Source organism: Amphibalanus amphitrite, unplaced genomic scaffold, assembly GCF_019059575.1.
Source record: "Amphibalanus amphitrite isolate SeventyFive unplaced genomic scaffold, NRLGWU_Aamphi_draft 000673F_arrow, whole genome shotgun sequence".
Taxonomy (NCBI): domain Eukaryota; kingdom Metazoa; phylum Arthropoda; class Thecostraca; order Balanomorpha; family Balanidae; genus Amphibalanus; species Amphibalanus amphitrite.
The window spans coordinates 299,611-326,094 of record NW_024882167.1 but is presented as its reverse complement, the minus strand read 5'-3'; the positions used below and the strand labels follow the sequence as shown (position 1 = coordinate 326,094).

Here is a 26,484-nt window from a genome sequence, read left to right as displayed (position 1 = left end):
ATGCATCGATGCCGTCGATGCCGTCGAAATCTGTTCGGTTAGGTCGTTACCCAAGTTCCTTTTTGCCTTGTGATCTGACGTGTCTGCTTTGTGAAGTGAGACTTATTAGGACAACTTGATATGATTGATAACAAAAAGTTCATTTCGTTGCTTTTTGTGGGCAAGCTCTTTAAAAAATACCTTCTAATGAAAGAATTCAGAACTTAGTTACGGTTGTCATGGCAACTCCGAATTGGATAGCGATAGAAGGGGTTGGCATAGAACAGAGGTACGGACTCCCCGCCAACCTTGCACACGCCGCGCACGCGTGTTGCCCTTGCGTGTTGCTTGCGTGTTGCATTTGGGTGTTGGGTGTTGATGACGTGGGGATGTGCTTCTGATTCAAGTTAATAGAATTAGACTGTGCGCTTGAGATTCTAAGCGAATTGATTCATCATCAACCAGGATTTGCAATCATGAAGCTGTTGACTCACAACATGCTAACGTCAAAATGTCTGAAGAATGTCGTAACCGGCTATCCCCTTATCATTTCCATCAATTCGGTAAGGATTTATGCGAGACCATTGAGCCATTGAGCATTTGTGTTCGACCAGCCATAAAGCATGTCTATGTTGATGTATGTGCCATGATGGCTATGCTTATTAATGCCTTTAAAGGAAAAGCCGCGACACGAAAAGCCGAACACCAGCCGCGAGGGGTGTTCTTGTTCTGAGGAACTGCAGCTGAATGCTGCGAAGACAGCAAGGCTTATGTGTTAGATAGAGAGCAATTCAGAATGAGCTTTTAACTAGGTGGGGGTCAAGGTGAATGATTGATGAGTACATGCTGACCACGTTTCATTAGTGGATAACAAAAGTTTTTTCTGCCAAAAGTTTTATGGTTTCTGATTTCTGATTGTGATTTGAAGCAATCCAGAATCTTCAGGAGAGGTTAATTATATGTTCCTAGTACAAGTACCTACCTATAGAATAGAATGTACAAATGTATTTGAAGCTATAAATGTCTCACAATGTGAACATAAGAATGCACTATGTACTCTTCTGTCCTTGAGTATGATACCAGCTATTCTTAAGTCTTAACTCTTAACCATCAAACTTGTGTATGCATTAAAATGTGTGTTTGTTTTAAACAGGAGAAGCCTGTCTCATAGCTCATTTATTACAGGATGGTGCCCAAATTCTATTGGGTTCCTACCTAGAAATGCATGCTGATTTCTCAGACAGGAGGGGTCTGGGCCCACACAATGAGCTCTGCCTTGCATAGGCTCTGGCTCTGTTTATCAATCATTCTAATAACCGAGCTACTTTTTGTAATAATTGTATTGCAGCATAGACCTCTGCTCAGATTGGTAATCAGTGTGACCTTTCATGCTCATTGTTCAGCCCTATTTTTTTCCAACAGCCAGAAGACATCAAGGTACAAGAAGTGGACTTCAACCCAGATTTCATTGCAAAAATCATTCCAAAAGTGGACTGGGATGTGCTATGCAAAACAGCTGAGGAGGTAAACCCCAATTGGAATTTTTTAAGGGGAATACCTAAATACCTAGCAAGAGCTTAAGGCAGTTGTACATGTGCAAGTGTGACATAATTCCCCCAGCTGACATGTGGGATGCCAGCCACCCTTTTAACTGGTGTCTAGCAGTGTACCAACTTTCGCGACCTTGTTGTGACACATTCATGGCAGTCACCTGCAATCACCAACAGTAGTAAAAGGATGCCAAACAATCAGCATAACGATTACAGAGGCACAAGCATATAAAAAGTGTAGCCACCGGTGGTTCGCCGCAAAAATGCTTACAATTTTCCATTGCTTTACACAACTCCCTTCACACTCCCGCGTTGATGCCCAGTTCCCACCACTCGATGTTGGCAATTCTCTATTGATTTGCACTTTGCCCGTCTCTTAGTCTTGCCTCTAAGTAACCCGGGCAATTACTCCTGGGAGAGAATAGTTCCCGCATGCCACGCCACCCAACGGACCGCCTGCTCCATCACCAAGGCCTACACCCATAGATAACATGAATCTATGCTATGTTACCTATGCTACACATTAAATCCCGTATTTCTAACCCATCTTCAATTGGTAACGTTGGCAGGTTTTGAACCAGTATTCGTTTCAGGTCGGTCACAAAGGGGACCTGCCCGGCGCGGTGGACCAGGACTTCGAGACGAACGAGGGGTTCCTGAAGAAAGCCCACCACGTTCTCCTCGAGGTAACCCAACCTCACGCTCCCAGAAAACTTTGCGAGATGTATGCAATATGCATGTTTTTTTCACCTGGTACTTAACGATTGTCTCGAACTTTCTGTCGACATAGACCTACTGAACTGTATCTGTTTTCCTCAATGGCCTCGCGTTTCTTTTCATCCTTTGAAACGGCTCGACGTTGCGACCTTAAATTTACGACCCCCAAACTCCCGTGAACCCTACTGAGCTGGCGATTGTGTGACGCCCCCGTACGTCGCAGCCACGGTTCGACACGTCCCATCCCCCCCCCCCGACACGCTCGGTGGCAGTGTCGATGGAGACCGTTCCTGAATGTCTGTGGCCTCAGCCCTGCTTACTGCTCGGCATAACATGGATCATTGAGACCATAATCTGCATCTCCACGGCGACTTGGTACGGACGCCGCGACCCCATCCGCCGTGACCGGCCGCCGACGCCCCGTGCCGTCCCCGAGTCTCCGGCGCCGCGTTCCGGTGGCCTCTGACCCTATGTGACCCGTCCAGTGACCTCTGACCCTATGTGACCCGTCCAGTGAACCCTGACCGGCCTCTGACCCTGTGTATCCTGTCCAGTGGCATATTTACGTCTGGACAACGAGTTGCGGGGAAAAGTGCTGCTTTTGTTGCAGTTTTAGGAACCGGTAATTAGGCTGGATTTGGGGGCTACTTTTTCGTTCCAATTCATGTATTTCATAGTGTTTGGCTTTTGAATATTTTAGTTCTTTCAGATAAATATTAATTGCCTTACAACTTTTGTAAAAACGTTTCATTTTTTATAAGCCGACATTCAGAGTCCTAAAAATACATCAGCACTACAATCATTGTAAACAAACAAATGGAGCACCACTTGGCTCTGTTCCAAGGCGCTTTTTAAGTTTATCTGGTTGTTTCCGTACTCTTGTGCGTCGTTTTGTTGGATGTTTTGAATCCCTTAAAGGGACCCTCCCACCTTAACATTAGTTTTGAGTTGAGATAGCCAAATTGGTGGCCATGGCCTGCAAATACCGGTTTGGGCACTCACAACATTGACAAATGCTTTAATTCGGAGATATGGAATTTCAAACTTGCAGTTTTCGGATTCTAAGGGGCTAGTGCATTGGTATGCCCCCTTAGAATTTGTGACGTCAGCGGAGATCTAACGATTTTTAAATCTTTTACTAAAACGTTTGGTAGCACGCGGTGGTATATGCTGCATTGCGCGCAACAAATGCCGCACTTTCAAATAAAGTCGCTAGAAACAGCGGAGATCCCAAAAAGTAAACAAAAGTAAAAGTATAATATCTTGAAAACCGGTGAATATTTTTCGATGAAATTTGGTAGATATTCGTTTTTGCTCTTTCTGAACCGAGCGACATCACTTTCATGCCAATTCATTAACTTTTTTGAAGGTGGGAGGGTCCCTTTAAGATTGACTTATATCATGCATGTGACTGAAAACAATCCGAAGTATCCAGGAAGCTGACAGAGGTCCTGACTCCTGAACAATATCAATATCAATATCAAGCTGAACTTGAAGTTATGAAATTTTGGTTGATAAACACAAGTTGATCGGGCTCATATATCAGCAAGAAAAAGTAAAATTAAAAGAGCTTATTGGCCGAAAACAAGCTATAATATTGCAGATCTTGGAGCAATACTGAAGAGTGCGCTGAGCAGGATCATGCCAGAAAATATTGTCTGAACTCTGATGAGCGCATATTGATGTATTGGTATGAATATTGAATGATAACTTACAACAGCAAGATAAATTAGTGCTAACTATCAAGTTTAAAATCTAGAATCATAGAATGAATGGACTTTGGCAGCTTTTTTACTTTGCTTAGATGCTATGCAGATTGTAATATGTGCATCAGGTACTCAGTGTCTGGCAAATGAAACATGCGATCATTCCATTGCTACTGGAGGAAAAAGCTTGGATCACTAAATCCACTTTATGTTGATTTTGAAATTAATCATTACTGTATTTCTTGAAAAAAGGATTGTTATAAAATTGTCAATGTGACAATCCATGCAACGATGTGATCATATAATGTGTTCATAGTCATTCGTGATAGTGATTGTTGGTCCAATATATAATGGCAAAGCTCTCAGTCTCAGCGTTTCTTCCTGTGGAGTGTGGATGGCCAGCAGTGACTCAGAGCTTAGAAGTATTAGTTTTCTTCACAGGGCTGGGATAAAAAGTACTGAGGGTAATCTTCCACCAAGGAACTCTACTTTGAGTTTTGACATGGTATGAGATGTAGGCACAAGTAGGTGGGTGCTTAGTTCCTATAGTCAGCAGTTGTGTAGGTTTAGTCGGGTTAGCTTAGGTTAGGTTATGTTAGTTTTTTTTTTTTAATTTGCCAAGTGTCCATAAAAATGTGACCTGAGCAATGAACATACCTGAATAACCTGACAGCTGACCTAACCTCAATCGTCACACATATTTGCAGCCTACCCAAGACCTGCATAACAGTTTAGCACCCAGTTATAGGTAGGTACTCACCCTAACTCAATCTTACCTGCTAACCTTCAACTTGCCTATAGTTAGCTCACCTTGCCAAGCTGCATCCAGGGAAACAGTCAACTGAGGAACTGGCTCATTGGGTGGCTGGTGTGAGTCTGTGCATTTTAAGTGTTTCTTCTCTGAAGCTGCTCTGCACTGCTGTATGTCATGTTAGATGCTCAGAAAATGTGGGAAATGATTACTAAGCTACTTTAGTGCTTTGTTAATGCTCGAGACATGAACAAGTACAGATCCTGCAACGTACAGCTATGAGTTAGGTGCTAGGTGAGTATGTTATGTGAATGTGCTGTTCCCTGTTTGACCATAGTAAGTATACAAACAAGCACAGGGTCACAGTTATATTCAATCTCCACATAAACATACAACAAAAACGGCCATATAGCCTCACTCCGAACACACCACAAAGAACTTAAGCCTTTGCAGGCACAAAAATGCTTTGATTTACAGGACAGGTATACAATATATCCTCTGTCCTTGGGGATCTTGCTGCCAAGTGGAAGTACGATGACTGAACTTAAGGATTGATCAACCTTTTCTTCTTAGCCACTGCTTATATACGAGACAGACCAAATGCTTGTTTGTAAGCTGCCTTGAAAATTTAATGGTCTACATTCAATTCAGACATGAAGGCACAAATAAAAAAGTTCCCTCTCCTTTTGGAATACACAAAACAAAATATTTAATAACTTCTAGTGGATGGACAAAAGCAATTAGCATAGCTTCCCCTCAAGTCAATTTCTGACACTGATGAATTACACTGACGCTTATTCGCTTCATATTTTGTAACAAACGCGCTAAAACTGCAATATAACAGCACTATATGCTTCTTGACAAAATGCAAAAGTAGTAAAAACTTAGCCCTGATGGCATTCATTCTTGCTGGAAGCGTAATTACAAAATATTTTGTAGTAACTATTAAATTCCGGCCGAAAACTGCATAGTTTAAAAAAGAATCATTCCAATGACGGTCCATTCTTGCGGTCCTGAAATCGCCACTATTTCCGGCCTCTCCAACGCAACTCGTTGTCCAGACGTAAATATGCTGTCCAGTGACCCCTGACCGTATGTGACCTGTCCAGTGACCCCTGACTCGCCCTCTAACCCTGTTTGTCCTGTCCAGTGACCCCTGACCGTGTGAACCGTCCAGTGACCTCTGACCCTGTGTGACCTCGGACGGCAGGTGGAGGTGATGAACGGCAGCCTGGTGTGCCCAGAGACCGGCCGCAAGTTCCCCGTCACAGACGGCATTCCCAACATGCTGCTCAACGAGGACGAAGTGTAGGCCGCCGGCCTCGGCCCACCCCGCGCCATCGCATCTCATTTGTTTGTGTTTAATACAGATTACGCTTTGTTTATTAATAGTCGTGTGCCCCGGCGGACGGTCCCACCCGTTCGGTGCAGGCGGCGGGTCCGCCCCCGGCTGCAACAGTTACTGTCAGTGCGTCAAACTCGCCGCAGTGACACGTCACACAGACACACACACACACACCTGCGCTGCCGTCCCCCCAGCTGCACACATTTCCCCGGCCTCTGATTGTCAGCTGCTACAAGACGCCAATGGCTGGACGGCAGGACGGTGGTGACAAGGACCCATCGTCGTAAAATAACACCCCATAAAGGCAGCCGCCGGGCGCGTACAATGCCGTACACGCCATATTCTATAAAGCACCTACATGTGGTGTGGTCCCATTAGCACCATTTCGTTCCGCTCGTGACTACCCTGCTGGCAGACGGCCGGACGGACCCGGTTTGGAGCGGACACTGCCCCGGGATCCGCGACCCGCACACCGCCCCGTCGCCGCCCTAACGCTAGTGGATAGAGGAAGCTGAAGACTGGAGCTGCTCCCGAGCTCGGAGATATGTACAGCTGTGCACCAGCCCCCGTGGACAGCGTGTGACGGCGGCTCCGAGTCTGACGTCACGGCGTGTGACACAGGCGCGGAGGGCCCACAGACCCGACCGGGTGTCGCGGCACACGCCGGCCCGACGGCGCCGCGCCTCACTTCTTGGTCTTGCCGTAGAACTTGCTGTTGAGGAGGAAGATGAGGAGGTTGACGTTGATCCTCACCCTGCCGAACATGTCCATGACGGAGACGCCGTCGTACTGCAGCTGCAGCAGCTCCTGTGGGGGTGGCGAGGGGGACGGGGGAGGGTGAACTTGCAGCAGCTCCTGTCAGATGGATAGGGGGGAGGGTGACACGCCGTGTCATTGCAGCCGCTCCAGCGCTGCCAGTATGACCGGGAGGTGATCGCGGACAAAAAAAAAAAAAAAAAAAACAAATACAAATAAACAAACAAAACTGAGCATTCTGATTCCGTAATTCTGAAAATCCGCCGTTGTTTATTTATGTCTGCTTTTTTGCCCAGCAAAGACGACACTGTCGGTATATCTCATTATGGAGGTACGGCCAAACAGCCGTATAACTAGCCGTGCAGCCGTACGGTCGTATGGTGCGCGTTCCCGCCCACACGGCCCTCAGTCTGGCCCAGTGAACAGTAACACACGCCGCCCGTTTGTAAAGGACGGCAGATACCTCTTGGAGGTGGCAGAAATTGAGAGCAGGTATGCAGCGGTCTCGTCCGTAAGTGTATACGTTCTGACGGGCGCCGTCAAACTGCGCTGATATGACGGGCGCGGACGAAGGCTCACCTGTAGGCTGATCTCGACCCGCTCCAGTTGCACGCCGAGCAGTTTGGCGTTCACCTGGAACGTGCCCTCGGCGGCCAGCGGCGAGATCTCAAACTGCACACCCTTCAGCTGAAAACAAATATACACCACATTATACCAGCGGCGAGATCTCAAACTGAACACCCTTCAGCTGAAAACAATTATACAGCATTATACCAGCGGCGAGAGATATCCCTCCCTCACACAGCTGTAGACAGCACACGCACCACATTATACCAGCGGCGAGACACCCCCTCCCCCCCCCCCCCAGCTGCGAACTGCACAGACCCATTATACCAGCCCTTTCAGTTGAGGACAGACCGAAACCCCATTATATCAGCGGCTAGATCTTAAAACTGGACCCCACCCCCATTCAGCTGAACACGCCGGTAAATGATACTGGTGCGGGTTTCAGACTGGGTTTTTCCCACGGGAATTCATGGGAACACTTGACGTACAACCAAAGGCGATGGAAGCTCTTCAACAGTATAACATACATAAGAAACAAGAGGTACTGGCCCAGCCAGAGGCCTGAGTCTGGATCGATACGTAACCTGCCCAGTGCCCCCACTGACCTCTGCCGGCTGCATGCCCTCGATGCTGATGAGTACGCCCTTCTCCTTGAGTCGGGCGGCAGAGTAGCGTCGCGGCGCGGCCGCCCGCTTGGTGCGCTGGCCGGCCGCCATCGCCTGCAGACACGTCTCCAGGTACTGGCTGAAGTAGGCCGCCTGCTCCTGGTAGAAGGCGCGCTTCTTCTCCAGCGAGTCTGCGGTGCGGCGCAGCTTGACCAGCTCGTGGCGGCGCTGCTGCCGGTGCCGGCGCTGGTGCACGATGTCGGCGGCCACGGCCTCGCGCAGCGGCCGGTAGTCGTCGGCGCGGTGCGCGCGGCCGGCGCCCTCCAGCAGCCGCAGCCGCTCCAGCAGCGCGTCCTTGGCCTCCTCCAGCGAGGCGCACGGCTGCGCCAGGAAGGAGCCGCTGCGGGACAGCAGCTGGTGGCCGTGGCGGCGCCGCTCTGCCGCGCCGCGCTGCTGCAGCACGGCGCGGTACGCGCGCTCCATCAGCTCAGTGGGCTCGGAGCGCGCGCACGCCGCCACGTCGGCGTCCTCGGTGCAGCGCATCACGTCCACCAGCAGCTGCTTGGCCTGCACGAACACCCGGTCGGCCGACATGCCGTGGTCGTCGATGGTCTCGGCGCGCGGATGCAGCTCCAGGCGCACCTCGACACGCTCCGGGTGCGGGTGGCCGGCCTCGTCGGCGCCCAGTACGCCCTCCAGGCTGGGCCGGTCGCCGAGCTCCTCGAGCAGCTGGTGGAGCGGGTCGTCGCGCGCCGGCGCCACGGCCGCCTCGTGCTCCAGTAGCAGCCGGTGGGTGTCGCACAGCTCCTGCGCCGACACGTACACCACCGGCCGAGCCATCAGCGTCGCCTCGGTGAACTCGTTGCGGCCGTAGTGCTGCTCGGGCTCGGGCACTGCGCAGCACGCGCGCACAAACTCCTTGAAGCGCTCGTGGGCGCTGACAATGAACGGGTTGAGCGCCTGCAGGTGGCCGGCCTCGTCGCCAAAGCCCTTCTTGCTGGCGGCGAACTGCAGGATCTTGGCGATGCTGCCGAGGTTGCGGCGCTGGTCGGGCGTCATGGCCTGGTCGGCCGGCAGCGTGACGATGTCGAAGGCGTCCGGCGCCACGATGGCGGAGTTGATGTACCGGTAGTAGACCAGGTTACCGACCACCTGGCGGCCGAGACAATGGGTCAGCGGCGCGGAACGGTAGACGTCGGCCGGGGACCGGCAGGCGGGCGGGGGGCCTAAGTCATGCGACACGCAGGGCGCCGGGATGGGAAGGGGAGGAAACGATGAGACCAACACTAGTGAGGATGCCAGGGATCTGTGGACTGGAGTGTGGGGCCAGCGACCGTAGGGTACCAAAGACTCGTGAGCATCACGATCCGGCGGGACCAGGGACCGCTGGTGTCAAGCACCGGTGGAGTGTCCCGGACCCACTCTGACCCACTGGTCGTCACGGAGCCCGACACTGACCTTGAGCACGTCCTTCTCGGGCGCCTCTGGGAACTTGTCGTGCAGCGCCTGGCGCAGCACCCTGGCCGAGTAGAGCAGGCAGTAGGGCAGCTGGTCGACCGCGTTGAAGATCTCGTCGAGGAATATGTTGGAGGCCTCCTTGAGGCAGTGGATGGCACGGCTGAGTCGGCGGCTGACCTCGGGGTGTTGGAGGGCCTCCTCCTGGGTCACCGAGTACGGCAGACCGCTGGGGACGGGGCAGAGGGGGCAGTGCGTCAGACAGCCGCGGAGAATACCGGGGACAGCGGCCTCCGAGGGCAGGTGATGGGTCACCCATCAGGGGGGGGGGGAGGAGTCCGAGGGAGCCTGACGTGCTGCGGAGGCTGCTCGCACTGAGTGTTGGCCGGCAATGCGCGCTCTGGCCGGGCGAGTCAGGATCCCATGTCCGGATCGCCAACGGCGGGCCGGTCAGGTCTGTACCAGTCTCTGTCCGCACTCACCAGGGCTGGCCGGTCTGCGCCTCCTGCTGGTTCACCCAGTGTCGGTCCGCACTCACCAGGGCTGGCCGGTCTGCGCCTCCTGCTGGTTCACCCAGTGTCGGTCCCCACTCACCAGGGCTGGCCGGTCTGCGCCTCCTGCTGGTTCACCCAGTGTCGGTAGATCTCCACGGGACTGGTGTTGATGAGCAGGCTGCGGTCTGTGAGCACCCGCTCCACCAGCGGGCCCAGCACGGGCCGCAGCGGGTGGCGCCGGCTGTACTGCACGATCAGCCGAACCACCATCGGATTACCGGTCACCACGTCCGACAGACGGTCCACCCGAGACCTGACAGCAATCACAGCACACGCCGCCCAGTCAGTACACCTGTCCATGAGTCGGGTCAGAACTCTCTAGGATGACCATTTCAGTGTTCACGCATCTGAACTCAAGACTATATTATGAACTGACCTCAATCCGATATGACCCCAATGCACCGATCACTGGTGGCATCTTCCCATAAACCTGAACCCTCCTGCCGACTGAGTCTGACCCTCCGATGTGACCCCTGTGGACTGACCTGACCTCCTCCTGGAGCGCGATGCGGAACAGTTTGACGAGCAGGAACTCGTCGCGGTCGTTGGCGCCGTAGTTGAAGACGCTGGGCACCACTGACTCGAGGAAGCGCCCCGACTGGCCGGGCGGCAGCGCGAACACCAGGCGCGCCAGGTACTCGGGCCGCGTCTGCAGTTCGTAGAACAGCTGCTGGTACAGCGACAGCCGCGCGCGGCTCTCGCGGCTCAGCGCCTGACGGCAACGGAAACCGCAACGGTCAGCGGCGAGAACGGACGGGGGGGGGGGTCCGCTCGGTCACTGGCCGAGGGACAGGGGGACTCGGCTGAACCGTGAAATGAGTCCCTCGTTTAGGGGAGGGTATCTCAGCTCAGTCCCTAAGCGTAGGAAGGGGCGCCATAGCTTACCTTCAGACCCTGGCCGCGGGACATTGTGCCCAGTTTGTTGGGGAGCGTACCCGTCTTGTTGGCGGCATCCATCGATTTACTGTGCATCAGCACCTCCTGTTGAAAGAGGCGGTTGCCGTCAACACCAGCGTCTTGAAGCAGTTGCATAATATCTTAGTCATAAAAGCATAAGGTTATTGATTGTAAAAGTGGAGTCAATAATTAAGATTGAGGGTCACACGCAAATTAAACCCCAGCATGCCCACAAAAAAAAAAAAAACGGTGCCAAAGAATTTAAGCTGAAGTGCAAATGATTATTTTCCCACCAGAGCTCCAGAATCGCTGGGACCTGTCGCCGGGCCCGGGTGCGGCTTACGGTCACGCACCTGCAGGCTGATGCGGTTTCTGACCAGCAGGCCGATCTTCACATCCAGCGTGTCCAGATCGCGCTCCAGCATCTGGTTCTTGCGGATCATCTGCGCCACGTCCGCCTTCAGCTTCTGCTCAGCACGCCAGAGACACAGACGTGGGCGTTCAGTACGTAACATGTTTGTCCTCGAGTGGACGCAGGACAAACTGGTGTGGGTGTACTATGGACGGTTACAGTGTCATGTGGGACGTGAGATACAGGCTGGTTTACATTGAGGATTGGTGAGATCCGCCCTGCACCCGCTAACAGTACACTGAATCATACAAAGTATACGTACATTGTACCTATCCGCGGTGCACTGAGCTGCGCCTTTACCTGCCGGCGTTGTGTAACTGACCTGCAGCTGGACCTCCTCCTTGAAGTCGGCGCCGCGCACATCCAGCAGGTGGACAAACTTCCTCAGCAGCGGCACCGAGGGCGACGCCCGGCCGGCCAGCTGCTGGAACTCTTGGCGCAGGTGGTGCCGCCGCCACCAGCGCTGTAGCCGCACCACCAGCTCCTCCTGTGGACGGGGGCACCAGCAAACACACACCGTCAGCACAGGTGGTGCCGGCGCCACCAGCAGACACCGTCAGCCGACCCACAGTCCGCCCCTGCCCCCGCGGACCTCCGCACACGGGTGGGGAGCGCGTCCGTCACCGTCAGTCGGTCGGCAGCGGCCGCCCATCCTCACCCCCGTATAACAGACCTCCAACCCCGCCGACAGGGTCGCGGTGGGGCTCGTGTGACCCACGTGGAGCCTGTACTGACTGATCTGTGACTCACGTGAGTTCTGTACTGTGTGACTCACGTGAGTCCTGTACTGTGTGACTCACGTGGAGCCTGTACTGATTGATTTGTGACTCACGTGCGGCTTGTACCGGGCGAGGACGCCCTCCTCCCACTCGCGTCGCTCCCTCAGCTCGTCCACCTCCCGGCGCAGCTGGTCGACGCGCTCCTTCATCCGCGCGGCGCGCTGCAGCAGGAAGCGCCGCCGCTGGCGCACGCCGCGCCACCAGGCCTGAAAGCGGTGGGGATAGGGGTCTGTTACATACACACCGCGACACCAGACCTACAGTGAGGGGAGGGGACTGAACAGACACACAAACATGCCCGCACTCTCAGACACAGCCAGACACACAGAGGCCTGCTGGGCGGCGAGACTGTACGGGGACACACATAATACACGGCTGTCAGGCGGAGGCGCGAGCAGTCCCATGAAGATCAGAATTCAGCCCACCGGGCACAGCACTGTATGGCAGGCGCCGTCGCGGTCCGGTCGGCACGGCGCACCCACCTGAATGCGGACGATCTGGTCCGTGTGCCGGCTGAGGAAGAGACGCCTCTGGCGGATCCGGCGGCGCAGCAGCAGACCCCTGGCAGCTGCCTGCAGCGGGACCAGCCACCGCTCCGGACACTGTCTGCCGGCCTCGCCGAGCGCCGCCTCCGTCACCAGTGCCTGTCGGTACACCACCCCGTCAGCAATCCCTACCGGTACACAACAGACTGGTAACACTGTCTGCCGGCCTCGCCGAGCGCCGCCTCAGTCACCAGTGCCTGTCGGTACACCACCCCGTCAGCAATCCCTACCGGTACAGACACAGACTGGTGACACTGCCAGCTACCCCGGTTTCACTGTGAGATATATCTAAATGAAACATTTAACATGCGGTTAACCGTTAAACTGATGTGATATCCAAGATCCACGCCCATTTCGAAGTAGAATTCACAGCTTCGTGTTCTCACCCCACGGAAATCAGTGTGTTGATGTGCGAGCGACTGTTAAGGCTGAAACTGACTCTTTCCGCGTTTAGGAAATCGCATGCGAGAGCCGCATCAATCGCATCCGGGAGGTACGTGCGATTGATGCGAGCGTGCTTCTATGTATTTGAATAGGCTCTCGCATGCGATTTCCTGACTGCGGAAAGAGTCTGTTTCAGGCGTTAGTCCGCCCGGGCCAGACCCGTTGCCGATCGCCCTGCCGGCACACACTCTGACCTGCAGTGTGATCTGTTCGAACCAGGCCAGTGCCTGCTCAGTACTGACCTGCAGTGTGGTCTGGTCGAGCCAGTGGCCGCCCTGCCAGTGCAGTGTCGGGTCGGTACTGACCTGCAGTGTGGTGTGGTCGAGCCAGTGGCCGGGTCAGTTCTCACCTGCAGTGTGGTCTGGTCGAGCCAGTGGCCGGGTCAGTTCTCACCTGCAGTGTGGTGTGGTCGAGCCAGTGGCCGCCCTGCCAGTGCAGTGGCCTGCTCAGTTCTCACCTGCAGTGTGGTCTGGTCGAGCCAGTGGCCGCCGATCTGGTGGCCGTCGGGCGGCTGCCAGCTCACCCGGCCGCCGCTCAGGTCCAGGTAGGCCTCCACCGCGCCGCCCACAGAGTGGCGAACCCACGCGCCCGACGAACCCTGCGGGCGCACAGACGGTTACAGAGGGCCGGGGAACGGTACTATGGCCGCCCGCCAGCCGAGTGGCGCACCCACGCGCCAGCAGAACTCTGTGGACGGACAGACGGTTACAGAGGGCCGGGGCACGCTACTGTGACTGCCCACCCAGCGAGTGGCGAACCCACGCGCCGGCAGAACGCTACGGACGGATGGTGCCGTTACAGACAGTCACAGACAGTAGAGACGGTGGAGACAGGTTGCAGTTCTATCCATTCATCTACGATCGGAGGGAAGACTATCTACCGGGGACGGAGTCTGAGCTCCGGGGGAGATGACGTCCTCCGGGGACGGTCTGAGGCTGATCTCCCGCCACTCCACTGACCCGTATCCGTTCCCCGACACTCCACTGACCTGTGTCTGTGTCCCGACACTCGACTGACCCGTATCCGTTCCCCGACACTCCATGACTGACCCGTATCCGTTCCCCGACACGTCCTGACTGACCTGTGTGTGCTGACCGGCGGCGCGGTGCCGTCTCAGCGCGGCTAGGTAGTGCTGCGCCAGGCCCGGCGAGACATCGTGTAGTCCCAGGCAGGGTAGCGAGAGCAGCGCCACCAGGCGGTCCGCCGACAGGCCACCGGCCGGCGCCGGGCCGTTCAGCTCGCACAGCGCCGCGCACGCTGCCAAAGGATCGGGTCAGACACGAGCGCGGCGGGGACACACGAACCACAGAGCGCCGCGCATGCTGGCAAAGGATCGGGTCAGTACAGCTGTGTGCAGCTCGGGTCAGTAGTGCGGCGGGGATACGAGCCACACAGCGCCGCGGACGCTGCCAAGGGGGATCGGGTCAGTTCTAGACGAGGCACGGGTACGGCGAATAGCTCAGTTGTTTGTTCTGTTCACGACCGATTTATGAAGTGGATTTACGCCACAAATTACGTCTAAATTAAAGTACGAACATTTTAGGTTGAAGTCAAGTTCAGAAACACTCTTCGGCGTCTGACACACCCGGCCCCCGCGTCCCACTCGCGGCGCGCGCCGGCCCACCGGTGTGTGGGACCGCCCCTCTACCGCCCCTGCCCCGCGTCCCACACGCGGCGCACGCCCCGGCCCACTGGTGTGAGGGACCGCCCCTCCACCTTTCCTCCCGCGCGTCTCTCACCCCGCTCGGCCAGCTCGTGGTCGACGAGGGCGTTGCGGACGGCCTGGTCCACGTGCTCCAACCATAGGAGGCCGTCGCCGTCGCCGCCGTCCTGCTCCTGCTGCACCTCCTGAAGGTGAGGGAGACGGAGCGGAGGGGAAACGTGAACATAAAGCGGCGACAATATAATTCAGGGCCGGACACACAGGGTATTATATGTAAGAGACAATACTTCGCCACCTACAATGTATCAGCCAGTGTATTGCCTTGCCAGGACTGGATAAGCGCTGGCTGGTTACTTGCAGCAGCTGCAGACATTGACGCACGTTGCGGGGCGGTGGTTACCGGTTACAGCGGTGGTTACTGGTTACAGCGATGGTTACTGGTTACGCGGTGTGGTTACCGGTTACACCGTGTGGTTACCTGCAGCAGCTGCAGACAGTGGCGCACGTTGTGGGGCGATGGTTACCGGTTACACCGTGTGGTTAGTGTTACCTGCAGCAGCTGCAGACAGTGGCGGACGTTATGCTCTCCGACGCTGCTGTAGCCCAGGATGGGGTTGGTGAGCGCGGTCAGCAGCGCCCCGTCGTCCTCGGCGAGCACGGCCCGGTTCACCCGCTCAATCAGCTCCACCTCTGCACGAGGGGCGGAGGCGGGGGGACGGGACGGAGGGGGGTGTCACCGGCGTCCACAGAGGGGCACACAGCGCCGGCCACAGGCGACGGCCGCGCCCTGTCCCCGGCCGGCTCTCAACGACCGGCCCGGGGTCCGCTGAACATCGTGATAGCCGCATCCTCTCTCCCTTTGCCAAACCGCTCAGCCTCCTCATAGTTTAGAAGTTACAGGTCTCCTTCCACGGGCCGCTCTCTTTCCAGCGCCTCACTGGCATACTCTCGCCCGTGAGTCCCGTTTCCACTCATCTACTACCCAGTCCCTTCGGTGCAACTCTGCACTCTCTTCTTTCCCATCCTCTGCATTCTCTTCTTCCTAAACATCCACCCTCTGTTCGTCTCCACTGTTCCCTTCCCCACTCCCTGCCCTGCTCCTACCGTACCGTCCACACTCACTGTCCCGCCGTCCCCCCTCACAGCCCTGCAGTTATACTCACTATCCTGCCCTCCCCCTCACAGCCCGGCAGTTATAGGCACTCACTTTCCTGCTCCTGTCGTCTCCACCCACTGTCCTGCCCTCCCCTCAAAGCCCTGCAGTTATACTCACTGTCCTGCTCCTGCCCTCCCCTCACCTGCCCTGCAGTTACACTCACTGTCCTGCTCCTGCCCTCCCCCTCACAGCCCCGCAGTTATACTCACTGTCCTGCTCCTGCCCTCCCCTCACTGTCCTGCCCTCCCCTCACAGCCCTGCAGTTACACTCACTGTCCTGCCCTCCCCTCACAGCCCTGCAGTTATACTCACTGTCCTGCTCCTGCCCTCCCCTCACTGTCCTGCCCTCCCCTCACAGCCCTGCAGTTACACTCACTGTCCTGCCCTCCCCCTCACAGTCCTGCAGTTACACTCACTGTCCTGCTCCTGCCCTCCCCTCACAGCCCTGCAGTTACACTCACTGTCCTGCTCCTCCCCTCTCCCTCACAGTCCTGCAGTTAAACTCACTGTCCTGCTCCTCCTGTACGTCGGCGTTCACGTCGTCGACAGTGCGCTGCAGCAGCGCGTGTGTGACGAACGGACAGTCGGGGGTCTCGGCGCGCACCGCGCGACTGACGGCCGTCAGCGCCGACAGGTAGCGCCGGCTGCAGCTCTCGTCCAGGTCCTGCGCGCCGCACACGGGAGTGAGCGGGCCGACACGGCAGGCGGGGTGCAGGGAGGATATACCAGGGGACAGGGGCAGAGAGAGGGACACTGGTTGACAACGACCGGTAAACAAGGTCTGCTTCGTCACCAGTGCCTAGCCTTCCAAGAGTACCTAGCGCCCTGTCGCGACCCCATGCGGCCGTCTGATCACGGTCCATGCTCTCATTATACTACCATCGGTTCAGTAATCAGTGTGTCGCTTGCGGTGACCGCCGACGTCAACGATAAAGGACAGCAGACAGTATCAGCAACACATACCACAGTAAGTTACTGCACACAGTACACACTACACACTACACAGCCCCCGGCGCGGCACCTAGCCTCCGCGCGGCACCCAGCCCCCGCGCGGCGCCCCAGCCCCAGCCACGTACCAGGATGTAGACGGCCGGGTCTGCGAGGGCGCGCCACAGGGCGGCCGGCTCTCCGGCGGCCAGCGCCGCGTTCACCCGCGCCACGGCCGGTAGCAGGCCCAACGCGCCGCGCACGGCCGCCGCGCTCAGGTCGGCCGCCTGCTCCCGGCGCACGGCGGCCATCTCGCGCAGGAAGAGCGGCGCCGCCCAGCCGGGCAGCGCGCCGGCGTCCGGCGACCGCAGCTGGTCCAACAGCGCCAGCAGCCGGCCGGCGCTGGCGTCCGGAGCCGCCAGACAGCCGTTCACGGCCGCCACCAGCTCCTCCTCTGACGGAGAGCCGACACACGGTCAGCGGAGAACCACAGGGTCCCACAGTCACCGTCACAGTCACAGCACAGGGTCACAGCAGTCACAGCACAGGGTCACCGGACAGCAGAGCACCACAGCACTCAGACCAGACAGCCGTTCACGGCCGCCACCAGCTCCTCCTCTGACGGAGAGCCGACACACGGTCAGCGGACAGCCGACAGTCACCGGACAACACAACACAGGACCGCACCGAACAGCGCCACAGGGCCACACAACAGCGTCAGAGGGTCACCGGACAGCCGAGCTCGCAGATCAGACCGGACGGCTCTGCCAACGACGCCGTCCAGTTGGGTTAACACGAGCCGAATAAATGTGCCGAAAATGTTCCGGTCCGCATCCATTATTTAGAAGAATGAAAGAACTACTGAGATGCGGGAAAGGAGTGAGCATGCGTTCAAGACATTACACCTTCTGGATAGGGAACAGAGTGAGCCCCTGCGCCGCGTGTTCGCCGTGTATTACGCTCCTTTCCCTCGGTTGGTGGGAGCCGGCCGGACCGGCGCGCGCCGCACCGCCGGATCGTCGGCCGCTGCGGCAGGGACCCGCTCGCGGACTGGCCGACTCGGAGTGGGGGTAGGGACTCGTCGGCCGACTTCGGACCGGCCGACAGCGGCTGTCGGTAGCCGCGACCCCGCCCGGTCACACGGGGCTCAGAAGGTCTAAAATACCGGGCTCAGTGGGTCAGCGAACGGCCGATCAGATCCGCAGGCTTCAGTGCGCCAAGTCTTCAGCACGACCGTCACCAAACAACTTTGATCGACACTTCTGCAGCAGTGTGGCAGAGGCAAGTTCAAAACTATATATAGGCGGGTCAGGTCATAAGCACACCTTTAACCAACACCTTTGACGTGGCTAGATTTTTTTTTTTTAAAGTAGTACGTGGTCCGTGCAAGATTCTAGCCTTACAGAGCCACACGTCGTCATTTTATCCGTCAGAACTAAATGTATGTACCTAAATGATTTTGTCCCCACCATGAAATTATATTACTTTCCAATACCTTTAAATGACTTCATGAAAATCCAGAGCAAGTTTTCAATGCATCATTTTTTTCATATATAATCAAACCACTCGTTTGATATCACAACGATACAGTCTGATACCGTTTCGTAACAGCGGTGACAATATGATGTAATTCAAAGAAAGAATGTCCCACGCCAACCAGCCGCGATGCCAATGCTCTGACACCGGCCACCACGCTGCTAGTAGCGGCGGTAATGGGTGTCACACGATCCGACTTTCTATTACGTCACGGGTAAAAAATCCGACCGGCCACACGGGGAGGTTCCCGGATTGTCAGTCACACCAGTAACTGAGGAGCTGTGGTAAAAAACGGACCGGCAGCGGAGCTGTCTCCAAGGTGATGCGTCGGCGGCCGTCTCAGATGTGGATTAGTTGGTTACCGAATGCCGTAGGATCTGGACCGGGACAGAACCACTCCTGGTGGGCCGGGACAGAACCACTTCTGGTGAGCCGGGACAGAACCACCACTGGTGGGCCGGGACAGAACCACTTCTGGTGGGCCGGGACAGAACGACTTCTGGTGGGCCGGGACCGGCACGGGCACCACTGGTGGGCCGGGACCGGCACGGGCCGCCGCCGCCGGCCGTCTGGCCGTCACGCCCGTCCGTCTCCGTCTCCAGATGTCCGGAGAGACGGCGCGTCTCATCGACCTGGTACCGGCCGACCTGCGGCCCCTGGCGCCCGTCCACTGGCACCAGTTTCCGCCCGTCGAGCCGCTCTGGAACTACGGTCTCGGCATCGTCTGCGCCCTCGTCTGTGAGTATAGGGGAGTCTGCGCCTTCGTCTGTGAGTATAGGGAAATCTGCGCCCTCATCTGTGAGTACAGGAGAGTCTGCGCCATCGTCTGCGAGTACGGCCCTCGTCTGGGCTCTTGTTTGTCAGTGCTGTATTATCTGCGCCCTCGTCTGTGAGCTTGACCTCTCGTCTGCGCCCGCCTCCGTAAACATTGCCGGGCACCCGCCCCGGACATTATATTCCTGCAGCCATTCAGTGAATAGTGAAATGTGGATGCCAGCAGCCGCTCGACTTTGTAGTAAGATTCTGCGCCGCTGGCACGGTTTGCGGATGGGGGTTACGATCTCCGCGAGGGTGACGGCGCGACTCTGGTGTGTGACGAGCCACCCTCTGTCGGCAGGCGTCGTCTCCCTGGCGGCCAACCTGACGGCGCTCTACCTGTTCCTGCGCGACCGGAGGCTGCGCACGCCGTCCAATATGCTGATCGTCAACATGACCATCGCCGACCTCATCATGACCACCAACCACCCGCTGTTTGTCTACAACGCGCTGTCGGGCGGCGCCTGGCGGCTGGGCCCGCTCGCCTGCCGCGCCTACGGCCTGCTGGGCGCCATCGGCGGGCTGGGCAGCATCCTCAGCCTGACGGCCATCAGCTGGGACTGCTACCGCGTCATCGTGCTGTCGCTGGGCGCGACGCCGCTGACGGCCGGCCGCGCCGCCGCCGTCATCGCCGCCCTCTGGGTATACACGCTGACCTTCACGGCGCTGCCGCTGCTTGGCGTCGGCGCCTACGTGCCCGAGGGCATCCTCAACTCGTGCACCTTCGACTACCTGGACCGCAGTCCGGCCAACGTGGCCTACATCTGGACGTGCGTCACCTTCTTCTTCGCCGTGCCGCTGGCGGCCATCTGCTACTTCTACTTCCACATCATGCGCGCCGTGCGCGAGCACGAGCGGCTGCTGCGCGAGCAGGCGCGCCGGATGAGCGTGACGACGCTGCGCAGCAGCAGTGGACCAGAGCAGCGCCGCTCGCTCGAGGTGCGCATCGCCAAGGTGGCGCTGGCCAACGTCGGCGTGTGGGCGCTGTGCTGGACGCCCTACTGCGCCGTGGCGGCGCTGGGCGCCAGCGGCCGGACCGCGCTCCTGACGCCGCTCGTCTCCGCACTGCCGGCGCTGGTCGCCAAGACGGCGTGCACGTACAACCCGCTGGTGTACGCGCTTGGCCACCCGCGCTACCGGGCCGCGCTGCGGGCGCACCTGCCGCGGCTGGCGCGCTGGGCCGGCGCCCGACCGGCCGCGGCCGGCGGCGGCAGCGCGGCGACCGGCCGGCGCCGGTCGGAACTCACCACCGTCAGCTCGGACACCGAGCGACGGCTGCAGGCGGTGAGCTCCCGACCGTGAGCCGAACATAGCACAGCGAGCGCCCTTTGAGGGCGGTCACCTTCCGCCACAGTCACTAAAACGAGCATCAGACACCTAGCGACGGCAGCAAGCCGTCAGCTCACGGACATGAGCCGCTCTGGCCGATAATATAGAGCGTCGACTGTAGTCGTTCAGCTTCCGACCGTGAGCCAGATATAGTACACCGAGCGTCGGCTGCCGGCGGTCAGCTCCCAGCACTGATCCGCCCGGTCAAAAACACCCCACAGTGCACCGGACATCCGACCGAACTCCTCCCGGAGCCCAGCTTCAGGTGTATCGAGCGGCACTAATGGTGCCTTTTTGCCATCGTGGCCGGCGACCTGTCGTTAGCGCCCTCCCGGAGACAGATGGGCCGCCCGGGAAAGACGGGGAGGGGAGTGACCGCGTACCGCCGGCAATAGCCGCCGATCCGGTCAGATTAAATGGTGTGGCCGGCTGACGGATGGTCGTAACCGGGCTGCTGGCTGAGCTGAGTGGCTCCGCAGCACAGTTCCAACTCCGCCGTATAGCGTGTGACGACAGAGGTGGGGAGATTACTGGAGATTTGGCTCTTCATCACCATTCAGTCGCGCACTTATCGACCATTGTAGTTGTGCCTCATTTGCATATTTCCATTAAAGCGGTATTACCGTTCATTATTCACAACTGAAGTTGTAATGAGCCATGTAGGAATCATAGATCCTAATGACATGGAACCCGTGCAGGCACGCGAATAAATGCAGATCGAAGCCACGGAGCCGCTCACAGAGCCACGGAGTATCATGACTTTAATTATGTCGCATGTGTTCATTTATGTCGCAACTTCACACGCCGTTAACACATTGCTGCGATAACGGGCCAACGTATGAATGCATGCACGTAGGTATGTATGCATCCATGTGTCATGATTGTCTGTGTCTACGGAGGCGGCCCCGTTACAGTACGCCCGGTGCGGCGACTGACCTCTGTGTCGCTGGCTGGAGAGCTGGTTCACACGACTGACGACCGTCTGTACCTCCTCCGCCGAGAGCGGGTGGCCGTTGGTGGCCCGCCGCAGACCGTCCAGGTAGCCGGCCGCCGCGTCCGGCGACACGCCCTGGGGGCATCACACGGGTCACAGTCCAACACAGGTCCGGCGACACGCCCTGGGGGCATCATATGGGTCACAGTCCGACAGTCCGGCGACACGCCCTGGGGGGCATCACACGGGTCACAGTCCGACAGACAGGCGGTCCCAGTCCGACAAACCCCTGGGGACACACGGTCGGGCTTAGGGCTCAGGGACCATGCAGACGGGAGGCGGCGTGTGTAACTACCGTACCGCTGGTGTGTACAGTGTACACGGGCGGCGGGTGTAGGATGTCCCACTGACCTGTAGGCCCAGGGCGGGGCTGCAGAGCGCCGCCAGCAGTGTGTATCTTACCGTACCGTATGCCCACTGACCTGCAGGCCCAGACAGGGCCGTACCGCACCCCCACTGACCTGGAGGCCCAGGGCGGGGCTACAGAGCGCCGCCAGCAGCCGGCCGCTGTCCCCAGCCGACACAGCCGAGTGCAGCTGGCCGAGCGCCGCCGACCGGTTGGCCGCCGCCACGTGTCCCTGGATCTCGGCCTGGGTCAGCAGCTCGTCGTACACGTCCGCCTCGAACGTCTCAGAGAGCGACTGGCGGCGAGCAGGGGAGAGGGAGGGGTACGTCAGTTTACATCCACACCTCAGAGACTGCCGGCGAGCAGGGGAGCGGTCCGTCAGTTTACATCCACACCTCATACAGAGACTGTCGGCGAGCAGGGGAGAGGGTACGTCAGTTTACATCCACACCTCAGAGACTGCCGGCGAGCAGGGGCAGGGGTCCGTCAGCGTGCAGCCGCACGGTCCACAAACATTCACACTCCACCGCCTCAGAGAGGGACTGATGGCGAACGGACGGAGTGGGTAGTCATATGTACAGTCATGCACGGTCCCGTCTAAGCCAGCGACTGACGGGGAGTAGAGGGAGGGGTGGGAAGAGTTCGTCAGTGTACATACTACGCAGTACGCACTCTACAGTTCGGCGAGTTGACACTCACACAACGGGGACGCCGTCACATACAGGATGCCCGGATATTATTTGCCCCTTATTCATTCAACTATAATCCCACTGTGCGCTTTAAGAACTGTTGAAAAATTGCTAAACCGTGCCTAAGGCTATCCACAGCTGTCTGTTTGTCACATGACCTAACCCAGTCACCTGCCCTTGACAAGTGAGAGGCGCCAGGAGCCAGCGTTTGGCAGGCGTAACTCGCACCTGAACGTGGTGTCTACTGTGAGTTGACGAAAGAATTTTTTTGACAAAGCGTCATCGCGCTAGAGTTATGGTGAAGACTGGAATGAAGTAGGAAGTCAAATCGATTCCTCTGTCCTAATCCCAATTGAAAACCTATGGGGAATCATAAACATAAAGGAGCTCAGCAAGATTGAAACAGCTCCCACAGTAAACGGACTTAAAGAGGAACCTGTGAAAGGTGTGGCTGAGCATCAGCGCGAACACTCTGGACATCTTGATCTATGGAATGCCAAAGCGGATGAGGGAATGGGTAGGACAGGGTAGGGGATAAATCGGTCAATAAACCATGAGCCGGGGGCTGTTTGTTTATTAATAATGGCGGCGAGCTGATGGAGGGGCAGATAATTTCCGGACACCCTGTACACTAGCACCTGTCCAACAACCGGTACCAGCTCCGGTCTGGCGGCTTTTGAAGTCACACTGACTGCAGCATGCACGCACGTACTCTTTCCTGGGCGGTCTGTGTTACAATGTTACATACCCTGTTCTGGGCGACCTGTGTTACGGTCTGAGTCACGGCCTGTGTTACAGCCTGTGTTACGTACGTACCCTGTTCTGGGCAGCATTACGGTCTGTGTCACGTACCCCGTCCTGGGCAGCCTGGTTACGGCCTGTGTTACGTACCCTGTTCTGGGCAGCCTCCACCTTGGCCCTCTTGGCGTCCCAGAGTCGCTCCTGGTAGAGGTGGGCGTTCTCCGCCGAGACGTCCCGCAGGTGGGCGTGCAGGTTCTGCAGGCCGGCCAGAGTTTCCGCCGGTACCTAGAACGGGACGGGAGGGGTCAGTGTCGTGTACTGGTGTCTAACATCGACCAGCAGACAGCGGAGCGGATGGAGGTTAGGTCAGTAGTGTGATGGCGTTTGGCACTACCAGTCAAGTTCCCCGCCCTATACCCGGCGTGTCCCGGTCCACCCGCGGAGTACCGCCCGCCCCAGCCGGCCGCTCACCTGTCGGTCGACGGCCTCGTTGATGACGATGACGGCGGCGTGCAGGGCGGCCTTGTCGACCGGCATCTCGCTGGCCAGGATGCCGCCGATCTTACCGAACGTCGGCAGGCTGAGGCCGTACTTGCGCAGCTCGGCCGACATGGCGTCAATCTCCGCCTCTGCAGACACAATCACAGAGAGGTCACCTCCGCACACAGCACAGAGAGGTCACCTCCGCACTCAGTTAACAGAGGTCAGCGCACCTAGGCACCCGACACAGAGGTCACCGCAGGCTACATCACCCCTGCTGATACTTTTCAAGAGGTCAACGCCGGTCAGGTGAGGTGCTCCTAGCCAAATCGAAAGAAGCTGCAGCTCAGACTACCTTTTGAGGTACAGCGAAAACTCCGCCTGAGTAGGAAAGTCTGATGAGCAATTGAAGACAGAAGGTTAAATTATTGGTAAATTGGTATGGCGGGTCAATAGTCACGTACAAGCCTTAGCAGACATCCCATGGCAATGGTGCACCGGGTCTCGCCGGCCGGTCCGGTCGGGTCCCAATCGGGTCCCGCCCAGGTCCCGCCCAGGTCCCGCCGGGTCCCGCCGTGTCCCAGTCGGGTCCCACCCAGGTTCGGCCGTGTCCCAGTCGGGTCCCACCCAGGTCCGGCCGGGTCTCGGCGTCACTCACCGGTGAACACCGCCTTGCCGAGCAGGTCGAGCATCTGTGGCGCGCGGCCCAGCTTGAAGGCGAACAGGCTCAGCGCGTGGATGCAGTAGATCACCTTGGGCATGTTCTTCTTCTCGTACACGTCGGTGGTGGTCGGGATAAAAGTCTGCGCGCACAGTAGGGTGGAGGTTACAGCAGGGTGAGAGACCACACTGAGAGCTGAAGGGGTTCAGCGTGGCCATGAGCTGAGGCGGCGGCAGGAGCCTCTGGCAGTATTGGTCCGCCAGCGCCCTCTCAGACAGAAACAAACGCTATATCGACAGGTTACCCTGAATCAGACTTGCACCGCAAGCAAGTTCATTTCTACTTTGCAGTCTATGTAATTCGTGCACTGCGTCAAATGACATCTGCCTGGATGCTGGGCACAGCGCGGCGGCGAGGGGTAGCGGTCCCACCCGGCCGGTCGGCGGCGGCTCCGCACGCACCTGCGGTAGACCCATATCGCGCATGGTCTGCGTCCACAGGTTGATGTTGTCGGTGTGCCGGAACTGGAGGCCGCGCGCCGCGTAGCGCGCCAGGTCCGGGTCGTAGACGCGCCGCGCACCGTCCGGACGCAGCCGCAGCGCCAGGCGCGCCAGGTGTACGCCGTGGCGCAGCGACTCCTCGAGCTCAGTGGTGGGCGGCAGCGGCTCCCCCAGCACCGCCTCCATCCAGCTGAGGGGCAGCGGCGGACACACGGTCATATACCGAGGCCCCACACACCTACACAGCTCCTCCCCAGCACTGCCTCCATCCAGACGCAGGGATATATCATATGCAGGTCAATCAGGAGGCCGACACAGAAACCCGCCACCCCTCGTGTTACACCCGGAATATATGTGTGTGTGGAGTGCAGACCAGGGTGAAGGCACCGCTGACTTGAGTTCCCCAATCCCCAGTCGTAACACTCGGAATTCTAGCGGGGTGATAGTTGCCGTTCGGCCTCCCCCGTGGCGGTACAGTCGGTGTGCTGTTGTAGGGATCATCTATGCGATTTGTCATTTCATGTTGTCATGTTCATTTATATTGTCACCGCTTTATTAATCAATCTGTTACCTGTTGTCAATTGCGCGTCAAGTTTGTTTGTTATTTTGTAAACCGGCCTGCCGCTGGCCTCAACCTTCCTAGTAACCGCTGTGCCATACGCTATAGAACGTGTCGTGCAAAGGTCACGGCGGCACCCCTGAGGCGGCCGCTGCCCGTACGTATAGGAGCCCATTGTCGTGACGTCATGACTGCGAACAAAGGTCGCGGTAGGGGCTCTCCCGGCAGCCGGACGGTGACTCATACGTTAAGCTTGTCTCTCGCCGCGCCTGCGGGCATATTGGTAGTACTAGGGACGGCCAGCATGTGACCGCGGCTTTCGGCGACATTGTCAATTCGTTTCTCGACTCTGCTGTTCGCTACAAGACAAATACACATAGAAAACGGCTCGGGCATTTGGAGAAGAGCGGCTACTCTGAGGCGAAGGAAGAACACGGAGATTCACACAAACGACCTGACTAGGTTGCACCGGCCACAGTCGACCGAGGTGGGCTTCTGCGCCCTTAAAGACGCCTCTGACTGGCCATTGCGCTGACACCCTGGTCGGACCACGGTCACTGATCGGACCCTGCCACTGGCTCGTGCTCAGGCTGCCTTAGCGGGTAGACCTGCTCGACCAGACGCCCACTGGTGGGCGAGTGCTCGGTTCCGACTTTCACCGCCGGTCCAACAGCGTTCTGCTGGTTCCCGCCGATCCGGTTACGACACCGCAAGTGCCGTACCGACTCGGGCGTCCCAGGTGGGCGTAACGGTTACCACACCAGTTCGCGACCCCAGGCTCTGTCAGCCGTCGTACGGCTCTCGGACGGACACTCTAATAGACCAGCCACAGATCAATAGATTGTCACAGACCGTCCGTCCGGCCACGCGCTACCCACAGCGCAGTACGACAATTGGTGACCCCGACGTGATCTCCGTCGTTCGACCTTAGCCTCTCGTCATGCCGGCGGACAGCGCACAGTCCGGCGCCGCAGCTCAAGACCCAGCCAGCGTTCCAGCTTCAGCCTCCGAGTCAACTCATCGGC

At 57.7% G+C, this 26,484-nt stretch overlaps 2 protein-coding genes across 2 annotated transcripts in view; one reads left to right on the top strand and one right to left on the bottom strand.

Moving 5' to 3' along the window:
- Nucleotides 1-306: 306 nt before the first annotated feature.
- On the top strand, nucleotides 307-6,092 carry LOC122364380 (multifunctional methyltransferase subunit TRM112-like protein). The gene is made up of 4 exons (XM_043334690.1): nucleotides 307-542; nucleotides 1,402-1,503; nucleotides 2,123-2,215; nucleotides 5,914-6,092. Exons 1-4 carry the CDS (start codon nucleotides 456-458, stop codon nucleotides 6,013-6,015), a joined length of 384 nt encoding a protein of 127 aa, XP_043190625.1. The 5' UTR covers nucleotides 307-455; the 3' UTR covers nucleotides 6,016-6,092.
- Nucleotides 5,988-26,484, bottom strand: part of LOC122364382 (ras GTPase-activating-like protein IQGAP1) — a 52,410-nt gene continuing 31,913 nt past the window's right edge. Inside the window, exons 4-26 of the mRNA XM_043334691.1 lie at nucleotides 24,862-25,090; nucleotides 24,398-24,542; nucleotides 23,731-23,888; nucleotides 23,410-23,544; nucleotides 21,945-22,124; nucleotides 21,426-21,558; nucleotides 16,958-17,262; nucleotides 16,389-16,545; nucleotides 15,276-15,415; nucleotides 14,802-14,910; nucleotides 14,144-14,319; nucleotides 13,520-13,660; nucleotides 12,556-12,717; nucleotides 12,127-12,279; nucleotides 11,617-11,781; nucleotides 11,236-11,349; nucleotides 10,871-10,966; nucleotides 10,471-10,697; nucleotides 10,026-10,238; nucleotides 9,435-9,660; nucleotides 7,977-9,128; nucleotides 7,384-7,491; nucleotides 5,988-6,855 (exon numbers count right to left, since the gene is read on the bottom strand). Coding sequence (XP_043190626.1) covers nucleotides 6,733-6,855; nucleotides 7,384-7,491; nucleotides 7,977-9,128; nucleotides 9,435-9,660; nucleotides 10,026-10,238; nucleotides 10,471-10,697; nucleotides 10,871-10,966; nucleotides 11,236-11,349; nucleotides 11,617-11,781; nucleotides 12,127-12,279; nucleotides 12,556-12,717; nucleotides 13,520-13,660; nucleotides 14,144-14,319; nucleotides 14,802-14,910; nucleotides 15,276-15,415; nucleotides 16,389-16,545; nucleotides 16,958-17,262; nucleotides 21,426-21,558; nucleotides 21,945-22,124; nucleotides 23,410-23,544; nucleotides 23,731-23,888; nucleotides 24,398-24,542; nucleotides 24,862-25,090 — 4,747 coding nt within the window. The 3' untranslated portion in view covers nucleotides 5,988-6,732. The remainder of the gene's footprint in view (nucleotides 6,856-7,383; nucleotides 7,492-7,976; nucleotides 9,129-9,434; nucleotides 9,661-10,025; nucleotides 10,239-10,470; nucleotides 10,698-10,870; nucleotides 10,967-11,235; nucleotides 11,350-11,616; nucleotides 11,782-12,126; nucleotides 12,280-12,555; nucleotides 12,718-13,519; nucleotides 13,661-14,143; nucleotides 14,320-14,801; nucleotides 14,911-15,275; nucleotides 15,416-16,388; nucleotides 16,546-16,957; nucleotides 17,263-21,425; nucleotides 21,559-21,944; nucleotides 22,125-23,409; nucleotides 23,545-23,730; nucleotides 23,889-24,397; nucleotides 24,543-24,861; nucleotides 25,091-26,484) is intronic.